Raw genomic sequence first — 25731 nt, forward strand, 5'->3', positions numbered from 1 at the left:
GGTGTTTCTTCACAATGCCTGTGGGCAAGGATGCAACTTTAACTTGAATATTCTACCTAAGTCTAGTAAGGACATACTTTATAATAATGACAATACAAATCACAATCACAACATGAAATCCCCATATTTAAGCGACCAGCTAATTATTATATATTAAATATTACTATTTACTATGTAATGACACCTGTTTGTTGTCCTGCGTCATGTTATACTGTGGGTAACACAGTCAAAGAATGACACTCTTTGCCAATGCGTATAGCGTGTCATCTACTACTGTCAACTACTGACCAATGCACCTGCTATTCTGGCACCAAATATTTATTTGGAACAGCTGTTTTTTGTTCATATACTCATAGATTAAATCATAAATTTGAATGTGAGACCTCTTTCAAAGCCCACACATTCTGCTAGCTGGTGTTAAATGTCCATACACTGGCAGTTGTAGCTCTAATTTGCTTACTTTGAAATTGAAATAAATTTTAGTGTATAGTCTATTACTCTTTCAGATACATACTGTAAGGTCTTGGCAGACAGGTTCTGCAGAATTTTCCAAAGATTCCAATAGATTTTCTCTAGCGTTAACTGGACAATCATTGCACTATAATCAGTACATCTCCCTCATCACCAAGTGGGGTGGTGTGCTACTGTTTAAAATGAGAGTAATCAACAAAAAACTAAATAAAGCAAGAGAAGAAGCACACACATATAGATATAAAGAAAGAAAGAGCAGAAAAAGTACAATCCTGAAGCTATGACAGCAACTCAACAACTTCTTGAAAACATAGCCCCCAGCAGAGCCACCCACCTTCACTGTAACAACAAAATTCCACCCACCGTATCTTCCAAATGCCTTTTCTTCAGGCTAGGAAGGAAGGACGGGAGTATAGATCATGTGCCTTTATATACCATTTCTAAGTTTTTGGGAAAAGACGAATTAAACAGACCCGGAAGTACGATCAAAAGTAGGTAAATAAGTAGAAAGCTGTGCCAGGTTGGTATTACAATTCATCAAGACTGAGCCAAGACAAGGAAACAGCCAGCAATCCGAGACATGTAGAATGTTTTTTGTGCATTTTCTCTGGGTCATATGGACCTGTCGTTGAGTCTCCCCATGTTCTGTTGACAGACACACTACATAATATACTCTTACATTATATAATATTCGTCTGTCTCTGGTCAAACATCAAACTTTTTTATGGTTCATGAAAGACAGTGGACAGTGATGAGAGCAGGCTTTACTGAGGGAAAAACTTTTGCAGTGGATACAGCCATATTCAGTGAATACATTATTCAACATGTCTTATACAGAGTATTTTCCTTCATGTTTCATTTGCGACATCTGTCATCTCTGGAATAATCTCTAGCCCGTTTGATGGTCCTTCAAGTAAGAAATGTCAGTTAAAGAGAAAATAGTCCCAAAATGGCAATGTTTTAAAATTTTAACACTTTGAGATCAAATGGCAAAATTCATATTTTCCACTTCTTTGCATATCTAATATGAAGTCTGCGTGTGTGTTTGTGGGAGAGAAAAAGTGAGACAGAGGACTAATTCCGCCTGAGACTCGGAGTAATATTGTCTAATTTCCAAATACAAATACTTTTGTACATATAATATTCATTATATATAATTCAGCATTCACTTATTATTTCATGCTAGTTCTGCCAAGACAATGTATGATGAGTGGCAAGAAAAAAAGCACTGACTGAAACACACATGGACAGAACAATGGTTTTTGGTATTTACAACATCCTGTAAATACAAATAAATTGTGTTTCCTTACAAATGAAAGAATGTGAAAAAGCTATGGCAAGGCTGTGCATCTATTAAGTCATATTCTCTTCAGTTTAAGCTTGGTATACTACAGGAACACTCTCCTCAAATGGAGCTGCTAAATACTCGCTCCATAGCAAACAAGTCGTTTGTGCTTAATGATCTCATCATGTCTAAGAAATTAGATTTTCTGTTCCTGACTGAAACCTGGCAGAGGAATATGGATCTTGGCCGTCTCATCAAGCTCTGCCCGAAGGATTACACTTCTATCAGCTTGCCCAGAATTTCGTGCTGCGGTGGAGGACTTGCTGCTGTGTTCAAGAGCCGCTTGGTATGTCGCTTGGTTAGCACTGGGTCGTTCTGTTCTTTTGAACTACAAGTGATTAAAGTTGGACATACTGATCCTTTTTACTGTATTTTAATCTACCATTCACCTGGCCTGAACAGCTCAGTTTTAATTGAATTCAGTCACTTTTTGTCCTGTCCTTGTATCTTTAAGCTATCACGACTTTGACTTTAACATTCATGTTGATGATTTTGACAGTTTTGCTTCTAGTTTTATTAATATCACAGTCTTTTAATCTCACACAACATGTGGCAGGCCCTACACACATACTATAGACCTTCTTTCAACTCTTGGTTTGAATAATGGCTCTTTATTTTATGAGGACCTTTTTTTTTACTGATCACAACTGCATTAGATTTGTCTTTTAATCTAGATTCCTTACCCTGCCTGTGTATTATTAGCTTTTATCATTCGTATTCCTTAGCCACCTTTCTGCTGCAAAGTTTTCTACCATTTTCCATTAATTCTGTTGTGCACAGTGACGTTGATTCCTTGGTGCAATCTTTTAATGAACGCTGCCTCAGTACTGGCTAAAACTAGATCGGATCCTTTGATCAATCCCTCACCTTGGATAAATGACAATATTCGCTTAACTCTTTTCAGCTGTTGGGGGGTAGAGCACTTAATCCAACCAATTACATGTTCACTATCTTTATTTAAAAGAGTGGTAAAGGATGCCAGAGCTACCTACTTTTTTAATCTTGTTTCTAACAGTCAACCATTCCAAAAGTCTTAGTTACCTTTAGTAAAATTGTTACACTTACATCCGCTGCTGTTACCATTTGTTTTTCAATTGAGGAGTGCAACAAATTAATTTTTTTAATTTGTTGGAAAGATATCAGATCAAACATTTTCCGTTCACCCACTATCTCTTTCTCCTCTCAGCCAACAATCCTGAAGAGTTTTTATCCAATAACACTCCATGATCTCATAAACATGGTTAGTTACTTTCTTACTTACTCAAATCCTACTGTAATAGATACTGACAGCGGAAAAGTCAAAAAGAACACTGATATCCTGGTTTCTACTAACATATCTTGGAGTCCCTGGTATTGCTTCTACTGCACCATATCTGGCCTTTAATGCAACCATTTGTAGGCTTTATGCATAATTCATGGTTCGAATATGAATATGTATGACTTTATAGATGTTATACAATTATATACTGTACAGTGTCTCTGCTTTTTAGCTTGATGTTTCCGTAACTAAGCATCACAGGCATATTGTAACCATGAGAAAACCTCACAGCAACAATTGTAATGATTTTCATTTTCTTAAATTCCTCGTGTTACAGGTACTTTATGAGCTGAGTAAGTCTCGGGAAGCCATTCATAACTCATGACAAGTAATATTTTTAATAAGGCAATGGTCCCAGGGCAAGAAACCCACTTTGCTATTCTGTCTACATGAAGTAGGAGATGTATGTACCAGCAACGAGCCTTGTTGGCAGTGGCCAGTACACTCACCCACATGTACTAGACTGAAAAAAGGCAACAGAGCAAGAAAATGTTAAATAATGCAGAATATTGAATGAGCATGTTTGTTCTGAAAGTGTATCTGTGTGCCTGTGTGGTGAAATGCATGGATATGCATGGTGGAGGACATTCTACTGAGAATCCAGCAGATGTTGAATTATATTTCCTGCTGGGCTCACATCAAAACAGGGACATAAAACCCACAAATCACAGAAAAGCAAGGACAGAGACTCACAATAAAGTCACAATAACTCTAATGACATCATGGTTTGGGTTCTTTCTCACATTTACAATATCCCATATGAGGTCTCTTTTACTTTAGGTGCCAGTTCGGAGAACAGGGACACTTACAAAGACTGTTTCAGTGTACCAATGGGCATATGAGTATTGTGTGAGGACATAATTGAAATAAAAGTGAACGAACATATCTTTGAAGATTTGGTAAGATTTAGGCACAAAACATATTTGGTAATGGTTAGGGAAGGTTAGAGTTAGGCACCATGCACTCTCTTAATTGTCTTCCATCCTGTAATCACTCCTGCAGCCTGCCATACCTCTCATCTCCCTCTCTCTCTCTCTCCTTCTGCCAAGTCTATAATTTTGGAACAGCTTCCAGTTCACATCTAACATCAGGGCCTAATGCATCTGGTTGGGAGGTGCTCTCTGTGACAAATGACCTCACAAATAACTCTGATAGAGAAAAAAAACAAGGTCCCAGTCATCTCTCTCTGTCTCCACATGTCTCTCTGCCTGCCTGTGTCTGTCTTTCAGTCCTTGTATCTGTCTCTCTCTCCCTTAACACCCCCCCCACCTCACCATCTTGCCAGGGAGAGAGAGATATATGTGATCATCAATCTTATCCACCAATCTTTACCATCTCCCGACACTTCATCTCAGAAACCCCACTCCACTTGATGTCTGACTAAATTAGATTAAATGACTGCTTTGTCAACCTTCCCAAAGGAGAGAGAGAGAGAGAGAAACTCTGGAAAACTAATTTGGGTTCCACTAACACACTGAAATGGAGGCAGACACTTACATATTGTACAATAGCTAGAGCAATTTTCCACACCTATTGTAGATCAGATCTCATAGAAAGAATGAATCAGTGATAATAAGGATGCATTCAATCATTTATTAGTATTTTGAGTCCTTTTCACATTTTCTTTATCAGAAAATGATTTTTATTCTATTTAAAACTAGTGCCCCAATCATCTCTGTTGTTTGGGGGGCCAGTGAGGTAAATTATATCTAAATGGACACAGATGACCAACCTAGATTCACCATGTCAGTGAAATTTGGTTAAAGAAAACATTTATTATGTCTTCAAACCTGCAGTCTGAATTGTGACTTACAGCACTTGCATCTGACAGTTTTTTTTTTATTTCTCTTCACTCTATTTTCTTATTTTGCCATAGTTTCATCATAACATTTAAAAATCACTTAAAGGTTTCCTTAGCACGTTCCAAGAGTGTGAAACACACATTGTCATAGTCCTCTGGCCAGCACAGTATACTGACTTTAGTGTGTTTCCATGCTACACTTACAAGGCTAAGACTACACACACACAGCCACAGAAACACACTTATACACAAATACTGACACTAACACACTCACAGGCACACAATAACACCCCATCTTTCACCCTGTCCCTGTCACGCCTCCAACCAAATTAGATTGTGATTGCTCTTTCCGAGGTCACTTTTAATTAAACTGAGATGAGAACATGACACACGGGATTAAGCCCCATCCTACCACTTCAAATTATGAATTCATAACTAATGCTAGAGCCTATTGCTTTCAACCATGACCTCCATATCATTTATGTATAAGAGCAAAAGGAACTCCCCTAATTGTCTTCTGGAAAGATGAAGAGCACGATAGGAGGGAGTGGGGAAGTGTGTGTGTGTTTGAGTGTGCATGAGTGTGGAAAAGGAGTAGTGAAACACATGTAAGGAAATAAATATGTTAGAATATATATACTCTGTTTTAATGTAAGTTGTGCTTTATAACCTTGTCTGTGACTGTACGCCCTAAATTAATACTGACTTGACTGGAGAGAGAGAGACAGAGAGACAGAGAGAGAGAGAGAGAGAGAGCGAGAGAGAGAGAATACATTTTTATGAGTACCATGCAATGTTCATCAGGGCATCACAATTAATATTTCATTAGACTTGAGAGGGCGAGCTGCTATGATTTTAGGTGATCTGATTAATTGGTAGAGACACAGAGAGATTCCTTGAGTCAGAGAAATGGTAACAAATGTATGGCCATGTGAGATGAAATCCCCTTAAAACAAACTCGACAACCTAAAATACACAACTTTGAAGTAAAACCAAGACTATGGTGTTGATGTGTAGTATATTGTACTACAAGTATCTGTAGTAAATGGAGTTCTGTTGTGGGGTATGAACTCGTGTGACATGACATCTTAACCTTGACAAAGCCAGATCCTGACTTGTTGTTTTGGCAGGATTCCATGCATACAATCAACACAGTGTATCTGATGACGTTGGCCTTTCTCTTGACATACTTTTTTGTGAAATTCTTCTGGCAGATATGTTGTAGAGCTGATGTATTCAGTAAGATGAAGAAATCAATTCCTGATTGATTCCAGTCAAGTTGGGCGCTGCACTAACTTACACAACTGTTACTATTTCTGTGTCAAATCATTTAGATCCACAAGACACGCTAACCTCTCAGTACATAGGGCTGTGAGGGTATTTAAAATTTAAAGTCATCGAGTTAGCGTATCACTCACAGACTGTGAGAAAAGCTGCTTTAACACTGTTATTGGTGAAAACGTGGGACCAAAAACCACCCTCCTTACCTCAGTGATAAAAGCCTTGGCGGTAGCTGGGCTCATGAACAGCACGGCTCTGCGCAGTGTATCTCTGTAGCGATGCAGCTCTTCCACACGCATTGTTCTGAAAAGACTCGTGATCATCATGTTGATATTAGATTCCACCTTCTGAAGGGATACGTCCATTCCCTGCTGAGAGGTCCGGTCCAGGAAATCCTCAATACCACGGATATCTGGAGAGAGAGAGATAGAGGTGTGACTATACATTTGGGTCCAGAAGGACATTCCTTTGAAACTAGTATGCAAACAAAAAAGGCAGAGAAATATATGTACACATGCTCGTACACACAGATTTAGCAAAAATATTAAGACTGTGACTGATCACTTTATGCCATATTCTCTGCTGTGATTGATTATCTCTCTGCATGAATAGGTTCAGTAAATATCTCAATTCACGAGCTCTTCCTGGCAGTGATTACTCATATTGTATCCTTTGTATTAATCTGAGCTAAGACTTTTGTTGCCAGAACTGTACATCTGTCAGTACTGAAAACCTTTTTTTCCCGGAAACTTGAATATACAAAGCATTCTGTAGACATGCCCTCTCCTACACACACACAAACACAACGACATGAAAACAAAGGCATATGGTGGTGACTCATTTAGAGGCATGTTTTTGCATTTTCTCTGTTGATGTTGATACTTTGGTCTATTGATATCGATAGACTTTCAATAGCAACAGACAAAACTAAGGTTTAACCCTGTAACACTGAGTGTGTTGTCGGCGACACGTTTGCGCAAGCGCACTTTGGATTACCATAATTACGTCACGGTTTGCACTATCAGAAAAATTCCAAAGGTTTCTGAAAGCTGAGACGTTGCGCTTTACAGCCAATATGGCGTCATTACGGTAATTTCACTCGCGCCTCTCAGTCAAAATAAGCAAAAAAGTCCAGGCGGACATTTTGACGTGATGTTATTATGGTAATCCAAAGTGCGCTTGCGCAAACGTGTCTCCTACGACACACTCAGTGTTAAAGGGTTAAGTTAGCTTTACAATTATAGTGGAGTAAGCATCTAAGAAGTGCCAGAAAGTAAAACCAGTGTATGAGGAATGTTCCAAAATTTAGATCTCATATTGGTCAAACCTAAAGGGATGCATTTTAACCAAACTTTTCTCCCAATCCAAATTTTTGTTCAGTCTTATGTGGATGCTTTAAGTTGGCTTTTATCACTTGAACCTCAATCAGATAGGGGAAGGATTTTGTTGTGTTGAATATCTGTGAGTATCTGTGCTGCTAGAACAGGGGAATATTAGCCAAATTGTGTCCCATTTTTGCTGAATCCACTAATATTCCTACCGGGACACTAAGAGAACAAATAACTAATGACATTGTTAAGAGTTTTAGATTAAAGAACCAAACCACTATAATTATCTCTATTAAGAATTATTTTTGTATGATAAATAAACCAGCATGCTGGTGTCAGTATTTTTAGTGCCTGGACTCCTCTGTTCTTAATGAGCTACATTGCAGGTCAAGGTAATCCTAATTAAGGCACTTTGGTTGAGACCACTGCTAATGATGTCGGCGGATATGTGTGTGCGTGTGGGTGGGTGTGCGCTCGCCTGTGTGTGTGTGTCGTTATGTAAAGCGACTACCTAATGATGTATTTGATATGGAAAACGGATGACACTGCCGTCATTGCCAGTGTCATGGCTGAGCAATTAACTGGATTGATTAGACTTGTTAAGGGCCAGAGGGCTGGAGCGATGGTGTGATTGCATCAATGCCAAATTTTGGAGGTTTAATAACGTATTAAGAGGAAAGACACCATGCAAGAGCATTGACTCAGAAGGAAATGAATTTAAAAAGAAGACAAATGAAACCCTGCACACACATACACGCATGACGCTGATTCTAATGATATCAAGCTGACTGTGAGTTCAGAAGATTAAACAAGGACATAGGGAGACATTTTGGACAGTTTGTGTGTGTGTCAGATATCACATCAACACCGTTTTCCCAAGAAGAAGATTGAGAGGCGATATTGTCAGTCTTTCAACAACAACAACATGACACGGCGAGGAAGAACATGACAACAAAGTAACAGCAATTGAATTTGTTCTCTTGCCAAACATGTATGCATGGGCACGCAATCTGTTTACAAGGTAGTTTTGAATTGAAACAGACCTGTGTGTCTGTCTGTGCATGAATGTAGATGTACATGTCATAGAATGAGTGAGTGCTACATTTTAGCTTTATGAAATAATTATCTTAAAAATATTATTTCAGTGTATCCACGTCAGCTCTATTGGTTTGTCTACTAATTGTGACATTGCTGTTGTATCTCTTTGTGTACGATGATGAGAAAGGCAGATGAGCAAACAGAGACATCAAGATGGCATCTTTAATGGCCAAACAACACTGCTCTAATCTGTGCGGGAGCACAGAGTTATCAAGCCATTAAAATCTAATTACTATTATTAATTAGCAGAAATAATCATTTGTAGTAACAGTAGTAATTACTGTTTAACTATATCATTGGAAACACAATTATCATCACCAGTGATGTGACGCAGAATAAGCTACATAACATGAATCAGCTGTAAAAAACAAACAAAAAAAAAACAGACAAACTGAACAGTTCACATGTCCATTCATAAAAACAGTACATACAGATAGGGTAATACAAATTTAATTTAATTATAATCGGGTATGTAAGAAGTCATCATTTACTAGGTTGTAGGAACAAAAATCTTCATACAGTTGGCCATTCAACTAAGGTTCATCTCAAAGATGATTTATTTACTCACAAAAACACTTTAGTTTACCCTTATTCTCATCAATAAACACCAGAGAAAACAAATTTAGAAAGACAAATAATTGGACAAACATAAACTGCACACACACACACAGTACACGGTCTATACTTTTACCAGTCTAAGCAAATTTGGGCTCAGTTCTTAAATTTCCATATTTATCATGGCACAGTCACTGCCACTTACTGTATAATCAATGGTGCCAAGCAACATAAACATTTTTACACAGTCTGATTTATGTTCTCTATGGCAAGAAAGCATTGTAAATCAACAGAATCAAAAAGCTTTTGTAAACAAACAAGGAGAAATTAAATAATGTAGAGAACCCAAAGAGCATAATACTTACTACTGCTTATTCATATGCATGTCATGCTTGTTCCTGTTTTTTTCTTTTACATTACAAAATAATTTGTGCCGGTCCAGTTTTCACCAACATGTACTTACCAATCAGCCTGTGTGTCTGTAAACCTTGTCTTTGTGCTTTATGTCATGTCTGGCTGTGTTTATTGGCTGTATTAAAGGCCTCTTTGTCGCCTCGTACCTGTCAGTCCACCGATCAGCCATTCTCTCTATCTGTCTTCTTGCCTGCTGACTGACTAAAGGGTCGTTCTGGCTTTATTTGCCGTCATCAATCCTTTCTCCACCCTGGCTTATAGTACAGGTTGTGGGTCTAATGCATTCGCTTTGCTTCAGTCTCCGAGGAGCTTAAAAAAACTGTCTCACTCCATACAGCTCATTCATACTCACTACACTACATACAATGTACTACACAATGTAATTGTAAATAACGTGCAAGCACTGCTTTTCAGCCTGGTGTTAAGTTATGCTTTAAATACCGTACCTTGTCAAAGCATTGCAATATGCATTGTTAGACAAAGACACATAAGCACATAAAGACATTTAAATCTAATAACTCAGAAAAGTACATAACAATGGTATAATTAATCACAATAAACAATAAAAAATAATAAAATGATCAATAGCAATGTAGCCTGTAGCAATGTAACATGTAGAGGAGTGTGGAGTTCAATGACGATTTGTGAGATATTCAGCGGAGGAATGTTTTATGACCCTCGCTTTGGAAAAAAAAAAAAAAAGAAAGAAAAAAAAGTCCAATTTTACACATTAATAGTCAAAAGCATCCTCATTTCGTTTCAGTTCGGTTGAGTTCCTGCCTCCTGCCGTTCAAAGGACAAGGCTTGAGCATGTACTCCCCACTGCTGAGCGGATCATTGGCTGTCAGCTGCTTTCCATCAAGGAGCTTCAGGACACCATAGCGGATAAAAAAGACGGGTAAAATTGCCACCGACCTTGCCCAACCAGGCAACCATCTGTTTGAGAAACATTCCTCTGGGAGACAGTACCGGTCCATTAACACCATGATCACCCATCACCTCAACAGCTTTCTCCCCAAGCGCTGTCATCTTACTCAACCACTCCTCCCAAGTCTCCCATGCAAAGACATACTGTGCATCCCCACAGTCCCAGGCCTCTTCATCCTCATCTAATAGAGATGACTGTGTTACTGCTGCCATGCTATTCCCTGTCACCTAAGTGGTTTTTCAACATTTTGAAAAACTTTTAGAGTGTCTGTATGACCCTGAGTCACTTCAGGTTGTGTACACTATGTCACATTTTTTAAGTTTAGGAACCGAAATGAGCCAGTAAACAAGACGCCATGTTTATTTTTGCAACATTTCTCTTTGTTACCTCTGCCTTTCATAATGAAGAACATAAAGATTTAAATAAAATAGAGCTCCACTGATTGCCCTCTTAGTGTACCTTCTCCCACCTTGCAATATGCCACTGTGGATTATTGCTTTTCAAGTGTTATACAGGTGGAACTGAAAAGGCGTTTTGTAAAGAAAACTCCATAATTCCATATAAAACAAGGTGGAGGTTAATATGGTATGGTTCTCTGTGTGTCCCTTTCCCCCCATTCGTCAGGCTCCCCTTCTTTCCCCTCTATCCCATCTCTCCTCCATGTCCCTGGCTCAAAGTGAAAGCTAGAGTTAATGTAGTGTAGCAGCCAAAAGCATGCAGGGATTTCACCTGCATGTACCGACCAGCTCAGCGGTACTCTGTCTGTATTCAGAAACCACCAAACCTCTCTCCCCTGCTTGCTTTCCCCTCATCCCTCTCTCTTTCCCTTGGCTTTTCATCTGAAACCTCCCTCAGTTTCTCCTGTTTGCTGTCTGTTCTCTCGGGCTGAATCTCATTTTGAAAGTGTGTAAAGTCCAAGCTGTTCCACTCTGAGAGGCGGGCTCTGTGTCATGTGTAATGTCCGTCAATTCCACACTGGAGACTGGTGTTCGCATTCCTACCGACAGTCAGTGCTGGTTTCTTTTAAATCTTAAGTGATTTTTAACTGAACCCTTACCCCATAACATTAGCAATGACCGTGATATTTCCCTTACCTTATAAAAGTAGTTATAGTTGCCTAGACTTAAACATACCTTAATACAGTAGCGGTGGTAGATCAGAAAAGTAATCACGAAAGGCAAATTACCTATTTTTTCAGTTAAGTGATTTGTTTATGCACTGCATTAAAACATTACCAAAATAAGCTAAAGAAGTACATATTAAAAGCAGTCTATTCTGTCCAAATAAAGACTGGTCAAGACAATGACCATGGTTTTATGTTATTAAATACCCTATAAAGGAAATAAATCACAGGAAATCTAAATAAAGCAGCTGCTGGAGTCTGTGCTGAGAACACTGCTTTAGAGGGAGGATAGCAAGAGAGGAGAAAACATTGATATGAACTTTGCACTGTGAAGAAATGAAATGGACCAACGGTCCAAAATGAGTATTAGAGGAGATTCCCCTGAGTGTGGAGTAAAGGGGAAACATCAAACATCTGCAAATGAGATTCAGCCTGTGTAACTCCCTGGTTGTCTGTCAGAGCCTCCCTGCTCTCATGTTCTCCCTCTCTCACTCCCTCTGCTTGACTTACAAATCTTCAGCACCTTAAAATAATAAAGAAAATACCAGAGTTTGGGATTGTGTGCTTTCTTTCTTTCTTTCTTTCTTTCTTTCTTTCTCCTTCCCTTCCTTCTGCTCAGTTTCAACCCTCCTCTCCCTGCCAGAGGCATTTAAAGTCTGCGCTTGTAACTTTTGTTAGAATGCTATTGGGGAATAGCCAAGCACATTAGAAAGAGGTACTCTGTCTGTCCGTCTGTCTGTCGGTTCATTTCCCAATGATAGGTGCTTGTTCTCTAGCAGGGAGTGCAGTTTGATGGCCCATTGTCCATATCATAATGTGAGATTTTTGCTGCCATGGAATCTATGCTTACATAAATTAGTTTCGCTCAAGTGGCAAAGCAAGCTGAAGGAGGAGCACGGTAGGGTAAGTGTGACCTTGATTCACTTTTCTATCCATTTAATGCCGGAGTGATGTTTTACATGACAAATTGGGTCAAGGCCAAAGTGGGTAGCAGAGTAAAAATTCAATTTCATTAGATGGTAGTACATTGAAGTGCTTTACCTGTGTTTTTTCCACTTGCATAAGGTATTGTTTCAGGATTATTGAAATATTTACATGGAGTAATACATTTCAGCATGATGTAGAGTTTAATTACTCTTGCAGTTCCTTTAATGACCAAAAGATCTTGCCGTCCAAAACTGCTATTTAAAAAAGGTTTTGTAAATGCAAAGTCAATATGTTTCCACAAGGAGTTGCAGTCTTAATAGCTATCTCGCGTTTTAGTTTTTGTAGTGTCAGGCATATTTATGTGCCCATACAAAGTAGTCAACCATGAAAACATATTTTATTATTTTACAACATTGAATATGAGTGGATGTAATTAAGATTTATTGACTCAGATCAATAGAATTAAAATACATTTTAAAGGCAATGGATTCACAATGAATTCTCATCTTCAGGGAGGCATTATGGAAAGGAGAAAAAATTATCACTTTCACTGGAAATGTATTTTTGTGCAACTGCCTCTCATGCTTTCTCCACCCTGTTCTCTTCTGCCGTTAGACCAACATCGTTATCTCTTTGCTTTGTCTTTCCCCTCAGCCTTTACCTCTGGCTATCCTTATCCCTGCCCCAGGCATTTCACTGTTGTATGGCTCAAAGGCAGTGGTTCTTAAAATATGGATTGAGCCTCAAATGGATTGTGGGCCTGTTTCTCGTAAGCCTAGGCCTAGTGAATTAATTCATCAGCTGAAGTTGTGGCTGAAAAGTACCCAGCCCTAGGGATCCGAACTTAAACTTTAGGTTCGAGGAGGTAAGTTTACCTCCATATAGGAAATAAGATGCTTAAGGCCCTGAAGCATCGGTAGTCTTCCTGACTGCCTATTGCTCTCTAAATCATCTATTCCTTTAGATCTAAGTGCCTATCTCCGTCCACCACACTTTGCTTTATTCACCTCCTTCTATTCCTCTCTTTCACTCTCTCAAAGCCCCAGGCTTTGCATTCCCAGAGTCCCCACAGAGAGCTTAACCAACACTTGTAAAAAACCAACACTCTATAAAAGGCTTGGCACCTTTTAGGTGTGCATCACCTTCCCTATCTCCCCAAATCGGCTCCGGCTTTTAATGCCCCCCACACCCCACACACCCGCTCCTCTGACTTTCACATACCGTAAGGCTGAATTCACACCAAATCAGGCGTTGTGGCGATTAGCGCAGGGCTGTGCTGCAGTGTGTGAGCTCTGGAGCTCCGATGTTGGGTTACAATTCTCCAAAAATTGATTCTGTTTCAACTTTTTTTTTCGGGCATCCCCTGCTCCACAGCCTCAACACACTACCTACATTCAAATGAACGGGAGGCTGGCGTTTTCACCATTTGATTCTAATTTCTAAAGTGTCTAAACTTCTCTCCACTTACCTCAGCCTCCCTCCTTTCTTATTTTCTTAGTTTTATTACCTACTTTGACCTTCCTTTGATCAGAGCTACTTTGATTTTGTCGAAACTGCACACACTACTTGATGATAAGTACAAGCACACCTTCCTCCAAAACAAGTGACCACTGGATGTGGTTGTGTTGCAATCAACTGCCATTCTAGTTGTTGTGCCAATGTGCACATCTATAAAGCACAAAATTCCCCTCTGAATGTAAATAAATGTCTATATGACTAGTTTTTCTTGTTAGTTTACGTCACATGTTTGTCACTCCTCCTGAGTCTATGAAGCAGAAAGATGAATGCTATATTTTTCTTTCTGATAATATACATTATTCAGAAAATACAGATAGGTGATAAAAAGACACAAAGGATCTGTATCCTTGTAAAATGCAAAAAATGTTGGCAAAACAACTTAAAAAAATATTGGGAATGCGTCTGCTGAAGAACAGCCGGTTTGAAGACGTTTCAACTCTGTATTGCTTCCAGTGGACTTTGGAACCACAATGGAACTACGAAGAAGACAAAGACATGCCCAAACCGGGACATGAACCAGAAACATCCAGTGGATACCTGGGGTGAGATGCTGCAGTGTTTTCCACACAATACTATGCAACATGGTAGATAGTATGGTTAAGGTGACCAACAAAAAAATAACTAAAGTGAGGTTTAAATGGCCCCTGAGTTTTAGCATGATTTTGGCAGCACTATGCAAGGTGATTTTAGCATGATTTTAGTATGGTATGTGAAAGTGATGGAGAAAATGCTGTGTACTGTATGGACTGAATAAAAGAGAAATAAAAGAGCTTCCTTCCTTTTTTCCTTTCCTTCATGGGGGCTGCCTTCTCTCTGCCCTAACTCTGAGGTTTACCAAAAACCCAAACTTGAGAATTTCACCTATCTGGCCATCAAGAAAAACTTTTAGCTTCTTAGGTTTTGTCCTATAAAAATGTCTTCGAAGCAGTCTGCTGTACCCCCATATTCTTAATGCTGTTAGATCCTTATCTCTGTCTCTGCTTTGCTTTAGTTTGCCTCTCTCTCTCTCTCTCTCTCTCTCTCAGGGCTCTCTCTCCCTCGCTCAACTTTTCACTGCTAAAGACATTTCACCTCCAGTGTCCTCCAAGGATGTAAACTACTACTCTGGGGTCATACCCTTTTGTAAAAGGTTTTACACCCTTTTAGTTGTTTTTGTGTTTATCTGCTTGCCTGTCTGCCTTGTACTCTGCCCTACCAAATCTGCTATGCCTTCAGATCTCTGTCCCTATCCTCTCTCTGCTTTACAGTTTCTATTTTCCCTTATATATTTGCTATCTCTTTTTATCTCTTTTTCTCTCTGAAAGATTTTACTCTGGAGGAGACAAAGTAAGACATGACCTCCCTGTACAAAGCTTGTAGATCTTTGGTGTTTGGCTCAAGAGTGTACCTGTTTGCCTCCATTCCTCTGAATCTTCCTTTAGCATCAACTTTCCCACGTCTCTCTTGGCATAGCTTTTATATATTTTTCACCCACCTCCCCACCCCGCACAGCATCTCTGGGCTTCACTGCTGTTAAAAAAAGATATCCATCTATGCATCATCTCTCATCATTCCTTGTTCTCTTTCCCCGTCTCTATAAACAACGTCATGCTTGTCAGTTTCTTCATGCTCTCCTCTCTCCGCAATTCAGATATGGTTTAAATAGGGCAACTCGTCTCTTCTAGGTAAGGTCAAACAAACATCCATGTAAAAGGCTTTTAGATTTTGGTTTAATAATACAATATTTCTTTTTCCCTTTTACACTGCCACCACGAGTCCTCTGTGCCTTTGGTGTCACTATTGCTTTAAGTCATGTCTTCTCAAAATACTGTCTGTGTGACATAATAGGTATGTAACCGGCAATTTCAAAGTAAATATAGTTACAGGAAAAAAATATCAAACTATAGATCATGGTTATAACTGTTTTCTGTATTTATAAACATAACAGTTGATGTCTATAAAATATTTAAAAAAATATGATTTTTCAGCTCTTGTGTTCATGCCTAAATATTTAGAAATTTTGAAATATAGGGAATATTTTCAATGCTTCAATCATAAGAAAGCAAGCGGGGTACATGACTACTGCATGTCTCACATAGTAGAAGACAGTGATCAATAAATAATTTCACTGTCACCTGTCATATTCAGTATTTCTTCATTCAGTGGAAATCAAGCCATGTGATACAGAAAAATCCCAGAAGTATCCTCCCCCAAGCATCTTCCTGTTCTCATTCTCTGCTTGACGTGTTTCTATATGCACACTGGGATTTTACCTACAATGAGTCAAGTGAAACCTTGAGATTTCAAATGTCAGACTTTTTTCATAGGTGTCTTCTCACTTTACATGTGGTCTACATGTGATTCATTTAAGATAAAAATCAGATTTTACATCCATCTCTCCTATAACATGCATTTCTGTATTCAGTGCCTTTTCATTCTCTCTTTTTCATTTTTCTCTTCCTTGTATTACCCTTTTCTCTGCTCATTAAATCCCTCACCCCTATCTGCCCTGTCAAGTATTTCTCTTTTCAAAGTCTGCAACAAGGTGAGGTGACACTCTTCACCGTAACATCAGCAGACACAATGTGGTACACACTCCTCTTTTTTTTATGAAACCATAAGATCAGTGGTTGACATTTTCACACTTTTAACTGTGAGATGGGAAGGAAGAAAAGATGAGTTTTCCATTGTCCTCATCTGGCCCATTACTCACTAATGAGCAAGTTGTTAGGAGGGAGTTTAAAGATAGGAGGGAGGTGGATTTCAAGGTATGAAATTTAGTTTTAAAACTATGTACATGCTTCATTAGGCAGCACTATACAAGGTGACTGAGATATGTTTAATGACCATGGACATGGGTTACAACCTGAACTCCAACCCACAACACTTTTTGCACATGGCACAGACCCAGGACACTGCAGCATCTATGGACTGCATTATGACAAACAGGGCCTGGTATAAATTATATCCTCTTAAGGTGGGCACCAGTTTACCATATTGATTTCATATTTCATTTATAAACTTCTGCTAAAATATTTATAACTGCAGACTCCATAAAGGAATATACACTCAGCGTGCAGGTAATGGACAACAGGCATGACATTTTAGAGAGTTTCCCCATTGACCACCACAGCCAATATGTGATAAATATCGTCTTTGTGAGGCAAACAGCTGTAACCCACGTGAATGCATTTAACTGACTTATGTTCCAAACAGCCAGTGACACAGAACTTCAATTTTCAGTGAAATGTTTGTTTCTGAACATATTTTAGGCCTTTTACCATTTTCACCCACATTCACTTTTATAAAATAAAGCATATTTGTCCAAAATATCAGCACTTTTATTGTTTTCTCATAATAATAAAAGACTGGCAACCTAACAAGCATCACACTTTTAAAACGGCTCTTTCGTTCGACTATAACCTTTTACTATTGTGCCTCAGGCCCCTCTTGTCATTGCCTAAAAGCAAAACAAAACAAATCATCTTAATGTCAACAGTGTTATTACCACTAAGTGGTACTTCCCACATTTGCTCAACGAGGCCAGTGTTTCTGTGGTTCTGAGGGGATTGTGGGCAAGGTGACTCAGCAGGTAACAGCAACTTGTCACTCACATTTTCAATATATATCAGGTTTTACAGTGTGAACACAGACACCCGAGGAAAGACTGAAAGGAGTCAGAGTGGGAGTCAGAAATAGAAAGACAGAATAGAAAGCAAGATGGAGGGAGAGGTAGAGAGGTAAACTATGAGAGAGGAGGGAGATCGAGATAATAGAGAGAAAACATGTGTTCTCAGTGTCCGGAACGCACCAGTAGAGCTGAAAATAGGGATTGGGACAGTTGCACCGTAGCTTCATTTGAGAGGACACACTCGACTGTCTGTTCTCTAAAGAACTCTCCTTGTACAGAGGCGAGGCCTTTTGGGAACATTGCTATCATCTTAAAAGGCCATCTCTGTCTCTCTCCCTCCACCTCGCTTTCTCGCTCTCTCTCTTTTGCGCTCTTGCTGTCTCCCTTCTCTCCTTGAGCAGGGGGTGAGGCCATTAGGGAACAATGGTGATATCTTTAAAGGGCCTTCTGTGGCTGAGTGAACAGCACTGCCAAAACCCAGAGGATCCATGTGCTGAATCAGTGGTCACAGAGCACAGAGGGGATAGAGGGATTTAAGTGGGGTACGAACATGTGTGTGTTTGTGTGCATGCATATGTGTGTGCATGGCGTCTATTGTGTAGATATTTTGTGTGAACTAGACCACATTTGGGAACAAATTTTGGATTTAAACCAGTTGGTTGAAGGTTCTCTAGCTAGGGAAAAAATGGTGTTTCTACTTTGAGTTTAGATTTGGGTTAGGTTAAGGTTAGAGTTAGAACTTTAAAGAAGTTGATTTGATAGTGAGTTATGGAGGCTTTAACAGCAGTACAGGACTTTGGTGCGGAAAAAAAATAACCAGAAACTACATCAGTTGCTTCAGATTTCAGTATGTGTAAAAAGGCCTCACAAGTTAGATATGCAAGCAAATGTGTGCAAACAATCTTTCTATGATTAAAGATAGAGGCTTTCAGATCCAGATTCAGCATGGATCCTCGTCCTGACACAAAAAACTCTCTTAGGGACGAGATTCCTCAATACAGTTTTGAACATATTGATTGCTGCCCATGCAGGGCTTGGGCTCTTATCACAGTATTTACAACATTGACTCCTGACTAGCATTTCCAGAAGGGCCACATTAGCCGCTATTCAATATCCATCTAATATAAACTGCTTGGTAGAGCTCTCAAGCTAGAACATACTTTCATATGACATATTCAATACACTGATAAAATGCTTTAATGACTCGGAAGATTGAGCTTGAGCCTGCAGAATGCACTGCAAAACAATTCCACTGCAGAGATCTCATTGGAGATCAGTGCATACAACACATTAATTGTGTTAATTGACTGCAATGAGTGAAATGGAGTCCCATTATGGCTATAAGAATTAAATCAACACTGAATCACCTACGGAAGAAAACTATTACACTGCTCTCTATGGCCTGAAACCTTTAAGTGTGCTATATTTCTGTCCACACACCAATGAGTGATGTCACAGCTGGTGTTTTCCATTAGCTGGCAAAAATACCTGCTATGACATCTCGACCCCAGGAAGACTAGAGGCACATCCATGTGCTTATAATGGGGATCCTTAAATAAACAATAACCATCTCTCATTGGGGTGTGATTCAAAATGCAACATGCATATCAGGAGCATTATGAGCAGTGCACCAATATGAGTTAAATTACCTTTTACACATAAAAGTGCCAGAACAAAGAAAGTGGAGCAGGATAAAGAGTGGAAAATGAGGGAAAGACCTTATAGTATAGTGACAGCCAGTCAATATGGAATAATAATTGGGATATGAAGTGCAAAACAGACCAATGCAGCATCTTGATGTAGCCAAGCAATCGGAAATGGTTGGGGTCTTAAAGGACATAGTATGTACAACACAGGCCACATGCACAAACACACCTACACGTTATGAATACACCTGAACACGCACAGAAAACAGAAAAGCAATATTCCTGTAGAAGGAAGCTAAGAGACTGAAGAAAGAGAGTGGCACTTTATAGAAGGGACATAGGATGTTTCTAGGCTAATGTTAGAGTTAATGGACCGGAAAGAGCGAGGGTGAAGAGGGAGAAAGAGAAGCAGGGTAAAATGAGAAAGCACACACACACACACACAGGCAGACTGATGTGTCACTAGCATAACGATACATATGCATGCATGTGTCTGTTCCTGTGTTTCTGTGCGTGTGCCTGTTTATTTGGTCAAAAGAGAGACAGAGAGAGAGAGAGACCACGGTTTCTGACTTAATCATACATCTATTAGCTCTCTGATGTCCTTCCATGCTGAGAAACCGTTTGTAATGTTACATTAAATCAATTCAAAAGTCACACAACACCAGTTTCATAGGCCTCCTACTGTCTGCTCAATAGATAGATAGGTATGTCTACAATCATCAATATAAGGGAATTTAATGAATACTGGTATAAATGATTGAAGTTGATTATTTCCTTACCAAAATCCGAATCATAGAAGAGGATGAACTTCTGCCAGCTGTACTCAGACACCACTTGCATGATGACCTCATTGAGATAGACAGGTGGGCGGACCATTAGGGTGTAGTCATCTGTTCCAGGGATGCGACTGGTTGGTGGGCAGGCAGAGCGGGGTGTTCCCGCTGGGGAGCGCTGGACAAAGAGGTGGGGGATGTGCATGGCATCGGCCAGAGTCTGAAGGCTGCCCGCTGACATGCAGCCGATTGAACTGACCAGAGCCAGGATACCACGGTTCATCAGCTCACAGGCTGAATGAAAGAGAGGGAGGCAGCAGAGAAAGAAGGAGGAGGAAAGAGGAAAAATAAAAGAGGGAACATGTCATTTTTCAAAGCATACAAAGGAAATTATTCTTCGACTCTATTTTATGCCAACAACCACCTGTGGTATGAATATATGTTACAACTGGGGCAATAGTCATAGTTTTGATCATAGTAATTACTTGTTGTGAGAGTGCACCACGGCAAATAATTCTTATTATACGGCTCAACACAGTGCAGCACTAATGAAAAGATACCGGAACATGTTTAGCGAGTTGTTTCTGCTCATTTCCACATGCATTGCATAGTTTTGGGGTTTTTTTCTGACCAAAGCTGGTACAGTCATGCACAACCTGCTAGAAAGAGAGGGATGTGAAGACAGAGTAGGAACATATTGTGCGCTACATGTAAAACACCACTATAACACAAAACTTTTTGTCTACACTACTCCCTTGACAGTAAATACAGGCAGGTGAGTCATTCTATCAATTAATGGGGACATGGACTTGATAAAAGTACATATAAAGATCAAGGGTCTGATGTGACACCTTCCTATAAAACTTAAGCGTCAAAATAACATAATACTATTGACACTATTGACATACAAAAACCATGAGACTTACATGATATGATAGAGGATGACTACATCACCAAAGCAGAGTATTAGAGTCAGAGCACAAGGACTGATGCTTTTGCCTGTTTCCATCCACCCTGTAACCCTCAATTCCAATTTTCCCTGAAACTGACAAAAGCAACCATCTGCTGACAGCAAGCACTATTCAAGCTATTAAATCAAAGTTAAGTCAAGCCTTCATCCTGGAATGTAGCAGCAGAGTTGTTTCAATGCCCCCATTATTGATTGACCTGCAGGCTACTTCATGAACTGTAATACAATATAAAGCAGTGTAGTATAGAAACCTATAAAAGTATGCTTCTCTAAAAAGTGTATTCAAAGTTGTATTATAAAACCACATTGTAAAAGATGCCCTTCTTGCCAGATAGACTATCCAAAATCCCCCAGTTGTTTGTGCTCTACTGCCTAAATGCTCCTCAGCTCTGAGACACTATCTGTGCTTATTTCACCTCTTTTTTTCTCCCTTCCACTTTTCATCCTTCCTAGAGGATGCTGCTGTCAAAAACACCTCTACCTCCTACCCTCTCAACCCACTCCCCTGTTATCTCCCTTCTTGTCCAAAACAGCCCCCCTGAGTGCTTACCTTTCAGCCCCAATCACTTCAAAGCTGCCGTCTTGCAGTGATTTTCATTTTAGTTGCCTTACAGCACCACTGAATGTTGTACACTGTCCTCAATTTGGAGTCATCTTCCTTCAAAATACCCTCTTCAGCACCTTTTCCATTCCACCCACCAACCCCCCCCCCCATCTTTACTCACCAGCCATTGTCTCCCTCATCTCTTGTTTACCCTCATGGCAACACAAACAGCCACCTGTCCTCGTTCCTTCCCTCACTCCAGTCATCTTTCAATTCATCACATCTTTATTACTTTATTTTTTGCACACTTCTTTGCCTCCCTCAGTCTACTCTTTCATTACTTTTACCCACATGGTAACCCACATTTTGCCCTTATGCCCTTGCCCCTTTTTCCATCCCCCATCCATCCTTATCCTTATTTCATCCCTCACTTCTGCTCCCATGCTGCTCCACACTGCGTCCCTCACTGTGTGCTAAGCACCAGAATGTGTTTATTTCACTTCTAGCTGACTAAAACCCTGCCACAGTGTCACTGGGTAAAATAAAAATAGTGGAAAACAAATTTAACCCTTGTATGGTGTTCGGGTCTGTGGGACCCGTTTTCAGTTTTTATCAAAAGAAAAATGAAACAATTAATTATTTTTTCAACCTGAAATTCATTGGCTTTGGCTCATTTTCTGTGAAGAACATAAATCAAAACACATTTTCAATGACCGCATACTGTACACCCACCCTACGCATTTATATTACATACAGGGTGTTTGGGTCCACTGGACCCGGGGCTAATAAAAGTGTGGAAAGTGTAGGTCCTGTGTACCTTCACTCTGTCTTCCTTCTTTCTGGGGCTACTGATAGTGTTTTCTGCCCCTCCTGCTCCTGCACAAAGTTGCAACATTATTGAAAATTCAACTACCAACACCGTCTGCTCTTACATTCCCGCACATTTTACCCTCTGTCTTGCGGGAACCAAACTTTATTTTCTCATACCCTATCCCACCTGCAAATTAGGGGCGTAACACTATAAATATGGCTTTGCCAGTGTGGTTCCTTATCACAACTGATCAAGATGGCCAAAAGATTATCTGCTGAGAGGGCCTTGCAATTGATTTTGGAAGAGAGAGAAGCTTCTGATGATGATGTCGAGGAAGAGGTTTCAGAATGTGAAGATCACATTTCTGAAAATTCAGAGTCTGACAGTGACTTTGAAGAAGAGGATGAGGTTGAGCACCAATTAGTACCAAAACGAAGACGAGTAGCCCGTCAGCAGCCAGCTCCGGGACCAGCCCGTCAGCAGCCAGCACCGGGACCAGCCCGTCAGCAGCCAGCTCCGGGACCAGCCCGTCAGCAGCCAGCTCCAGGACCAGAACAAGCCCACCAGATAGCAAGTGAAGAAATATGGATGTCAAAAAATGGTGAAATTGAATGGTCTTCTTGCCCAAGAAATGAGCCACCCCGCAGAGCTGCTAATGTGATAAGGATGCAACCAGGGCCAACACGGCTGGCAGTTACTCGTGTGCAGGACATCAAGTCTTCATTTGAGCTTTTCATCCCAGATTCCATCCAGAAAATTATTCTGGATTGCACTAATCTTGAAGGAAGGCGTGTTTTTGAAGAGAGGTGGAAGGAGATGGACCAAACTGATTTACATGCCTACTTTGGGGTTCTTATCCTTGCTGGAGTTTTCAGGTCCAAAGGGGAATCCACAGAATCCCTGATGTGTTGAGACTGATATTGTTACTGTATGTGTTCAACTTGTGTTATGTAAACTGACCTGAATGAGTTATATGTCTATGCTATGTATGAAACATCATGCTTCATTTGTAAATGTGTTTTTTTCCACTCACTCCACTTGATTATGACTGATTTTCTTTTTTTATTACATTTTATTAAAAAAAACGAGTTGCACATTAATTCATAAATGTGATCTAACAAAGGTAAAGGGCAAATATTAACAATGTTTGCTGTTCATAGGACTTGTAATTGGGATGAAGTAAACATCTGTTGAGTATTTTAACATAAAATTGTTTGATTGTGTTGTTTTGAAAACCCAAAACTCTAGCGGGTCCACCAGACCCATGAACACTGGCTGAGTAACAAAAATACTAACACCACACAAGGGTTAAAGACAGTACAGAGAACACAAACACACACACATACACAGATGCACTCACAAATGGTGCGATGGCAATGTGCAATGGCAAGAACGCACAAAAACTAAAACACACACAGTCAGCTTGTGTAATGCCACGCGGACTAATCTGTCGACACTGCAAAAATAAAGCCATAGAAAAGAAAGAAAGTTTCCAAGAAAGAACAGCTTGAGGAGACAGATCATGGTGCTGAGAAAAGCAGAATAAAACATTATATGTGTGCACGCGTGTGAGAGAGAAAGAACATGAGAGTTATTCAATATGGCAATGTCTCCTGTGTCAACTGGTTTGCACGAAAACAACCTAATGAGTTGGATTTCAAAGTGGTTTGTGAGGACGAATTCTCAAATTGTGACAAATCCAAGCGGGTGTGTTTGTCTGTGCATTAATGATGCACAACATGGTGTCTGCTTAGTTGCTTTTGTTGTTTAATTACATAGTTCAAGCATTACTGATTTAATTTGGAATATATTACTTTTGCGATGTACAAGTCACCCTAAAACTAAATTCATGTGACACTTTAATTGTCTTGAACAGTCTGCATGTGTAAACAAAAAAAGCTTAATGCACAAGATCAAAGACATTCCGGAGCTGGTCCGCTCTAACAAGTCACAGTTTCTAAGGTAAATTGGTTACCGTTGTCAATGAAGTCTTAAGCAGTTTGATGATGTAAATCTAATTTGCCGGCAATAACTATAAATATATGAACACAAAACTCATTCTGTAATTAATTGGCACTACATTGTCAGAAACGATTTTTCCTTTTTAGCAATAGCTAAAGGGTTATTTAACATAACCATTTCCTCATGCATTGATGTAGATGATTAATGAGTAGAAGCAAAAGAAGTTTCAATCTAACTGCCCATTGTGCAAGTCCACATTTTGAGGAATTAATTAAAGTGTAACAATATATGATTAAACTTCACTGAGTCTCAGCATACTGCTTAGTCATGGCCATTATTCTTAAAACCAGGAATCATCTACTATCTACTATCCCCTTACTGTTTGAGCGCATGTATGCCTGTGGGCGTGTGTGGGCGGGTACACCTGTGGATTTATTTATGCGCACATTAAGTGTGAATGCATTTCATGCCAGCGTATGTGAGTCTGTATGAGCCAGTCATGTATCATAAGCTACATTATCCAGATTCCACATCCCTATTATAGCAGTCGTGCTAACTAATGCTTTAGCTGCCTTGCTCTAGTCTAGCTATAGCGCATTAGCTTAGCATCATCAAGGCTTTGGCGAATGGAAGGCTTTGCTAATCCTCTACTTATTAGGGCACTTTGGAAAATTAGTGCCCTCATCCCCTCTACATCACACACTCTTAAGTCTGCAGGGGGCTTCTAAGCACTAGGCTCATTAATGCTCTTTGCTAATGACTTAAAGGGCCCGTTGCGTTAGCCCAGCCCAATGTTACATCACTCTGAAGAAGGCAACAGTTAAAAGAGAGTGAAAATGAGAAAGAGTTAGATGTGCTGGGGAAGCAAAATATGTCTGTAGTGCCTTTGAAGACTTTGACAGCACCTAAAACAATCACACATTGCTTAGATTATGAAATGTCTAAAAGTATATAAATAATTTCAGTCTTGCCTGAGTGACTAAGCATGAGCTCAATGTTAAGCTGTGCAGATGGATATTGTTTCCTTATACCTTGCCAACACTTTAAAGAATAGCCAATGTGTACAATGACTGCGCTTGGAGCACAAACACAGACTTGGACTACAGAAAGAGAGTTGTGTAGGTGTGCAAACAAATACAAAATGTAGCCATTTGGAGTTTTTCACCGATCATCCTGAACCATAACCGCCTACTAAAACACACTCACACACCACCACCATCATCGCCAACCCACACACACACACACACACACACACACACACACACACAAGCATACTCACACATCTAAAACCCTCCTTGTACATGA

The 25731-nt window shown here is 39.7% G+C and overlaps 1 protein-coding gene across 1 annotated transcript in view; it reads right to left on the reverse strand.

The window, feature by feature from the left end:
* The window catches only part of grid2 (glutamate receptor, ionotropic, delta 2), a 441727-nt gene that overhangs the window by 172873 nt on the left and 243123 nt on the right, over window positions 1–25731 (reverse strand). The window contains exons 3-4 of the mRNA XM_070904482.1: window positions 20146–20433; window positions 6423–6628 (exon numbers count right to left, since the gene is read on the reverse strand). Of these exons, the coding sequence (XP_070760583.1) occupies window positions 6423–6628; window positions 20146–20433 (494 nt within the window). The remainder of the gene's footprint in view (window positions 1–6422; window positions 6629–20145; window positions 20434–25731) is intronic.

The sequence above is a fragment of the Enoplosus armatus genome, chromosome 4 (assembly GCF_043641665.1).
Source record: "Enoplosus armatus isolate fEnoArm2 chromosome 4, fEnoArm2.hap1, whole genome shotgun sequence".
Lineage (NCBI taxonomy): Eukaryota > Metazoa > Chordata > Actinopteri > Centrarchiformes > Enoplosidae > Enoplosus > Enoplosus armatus.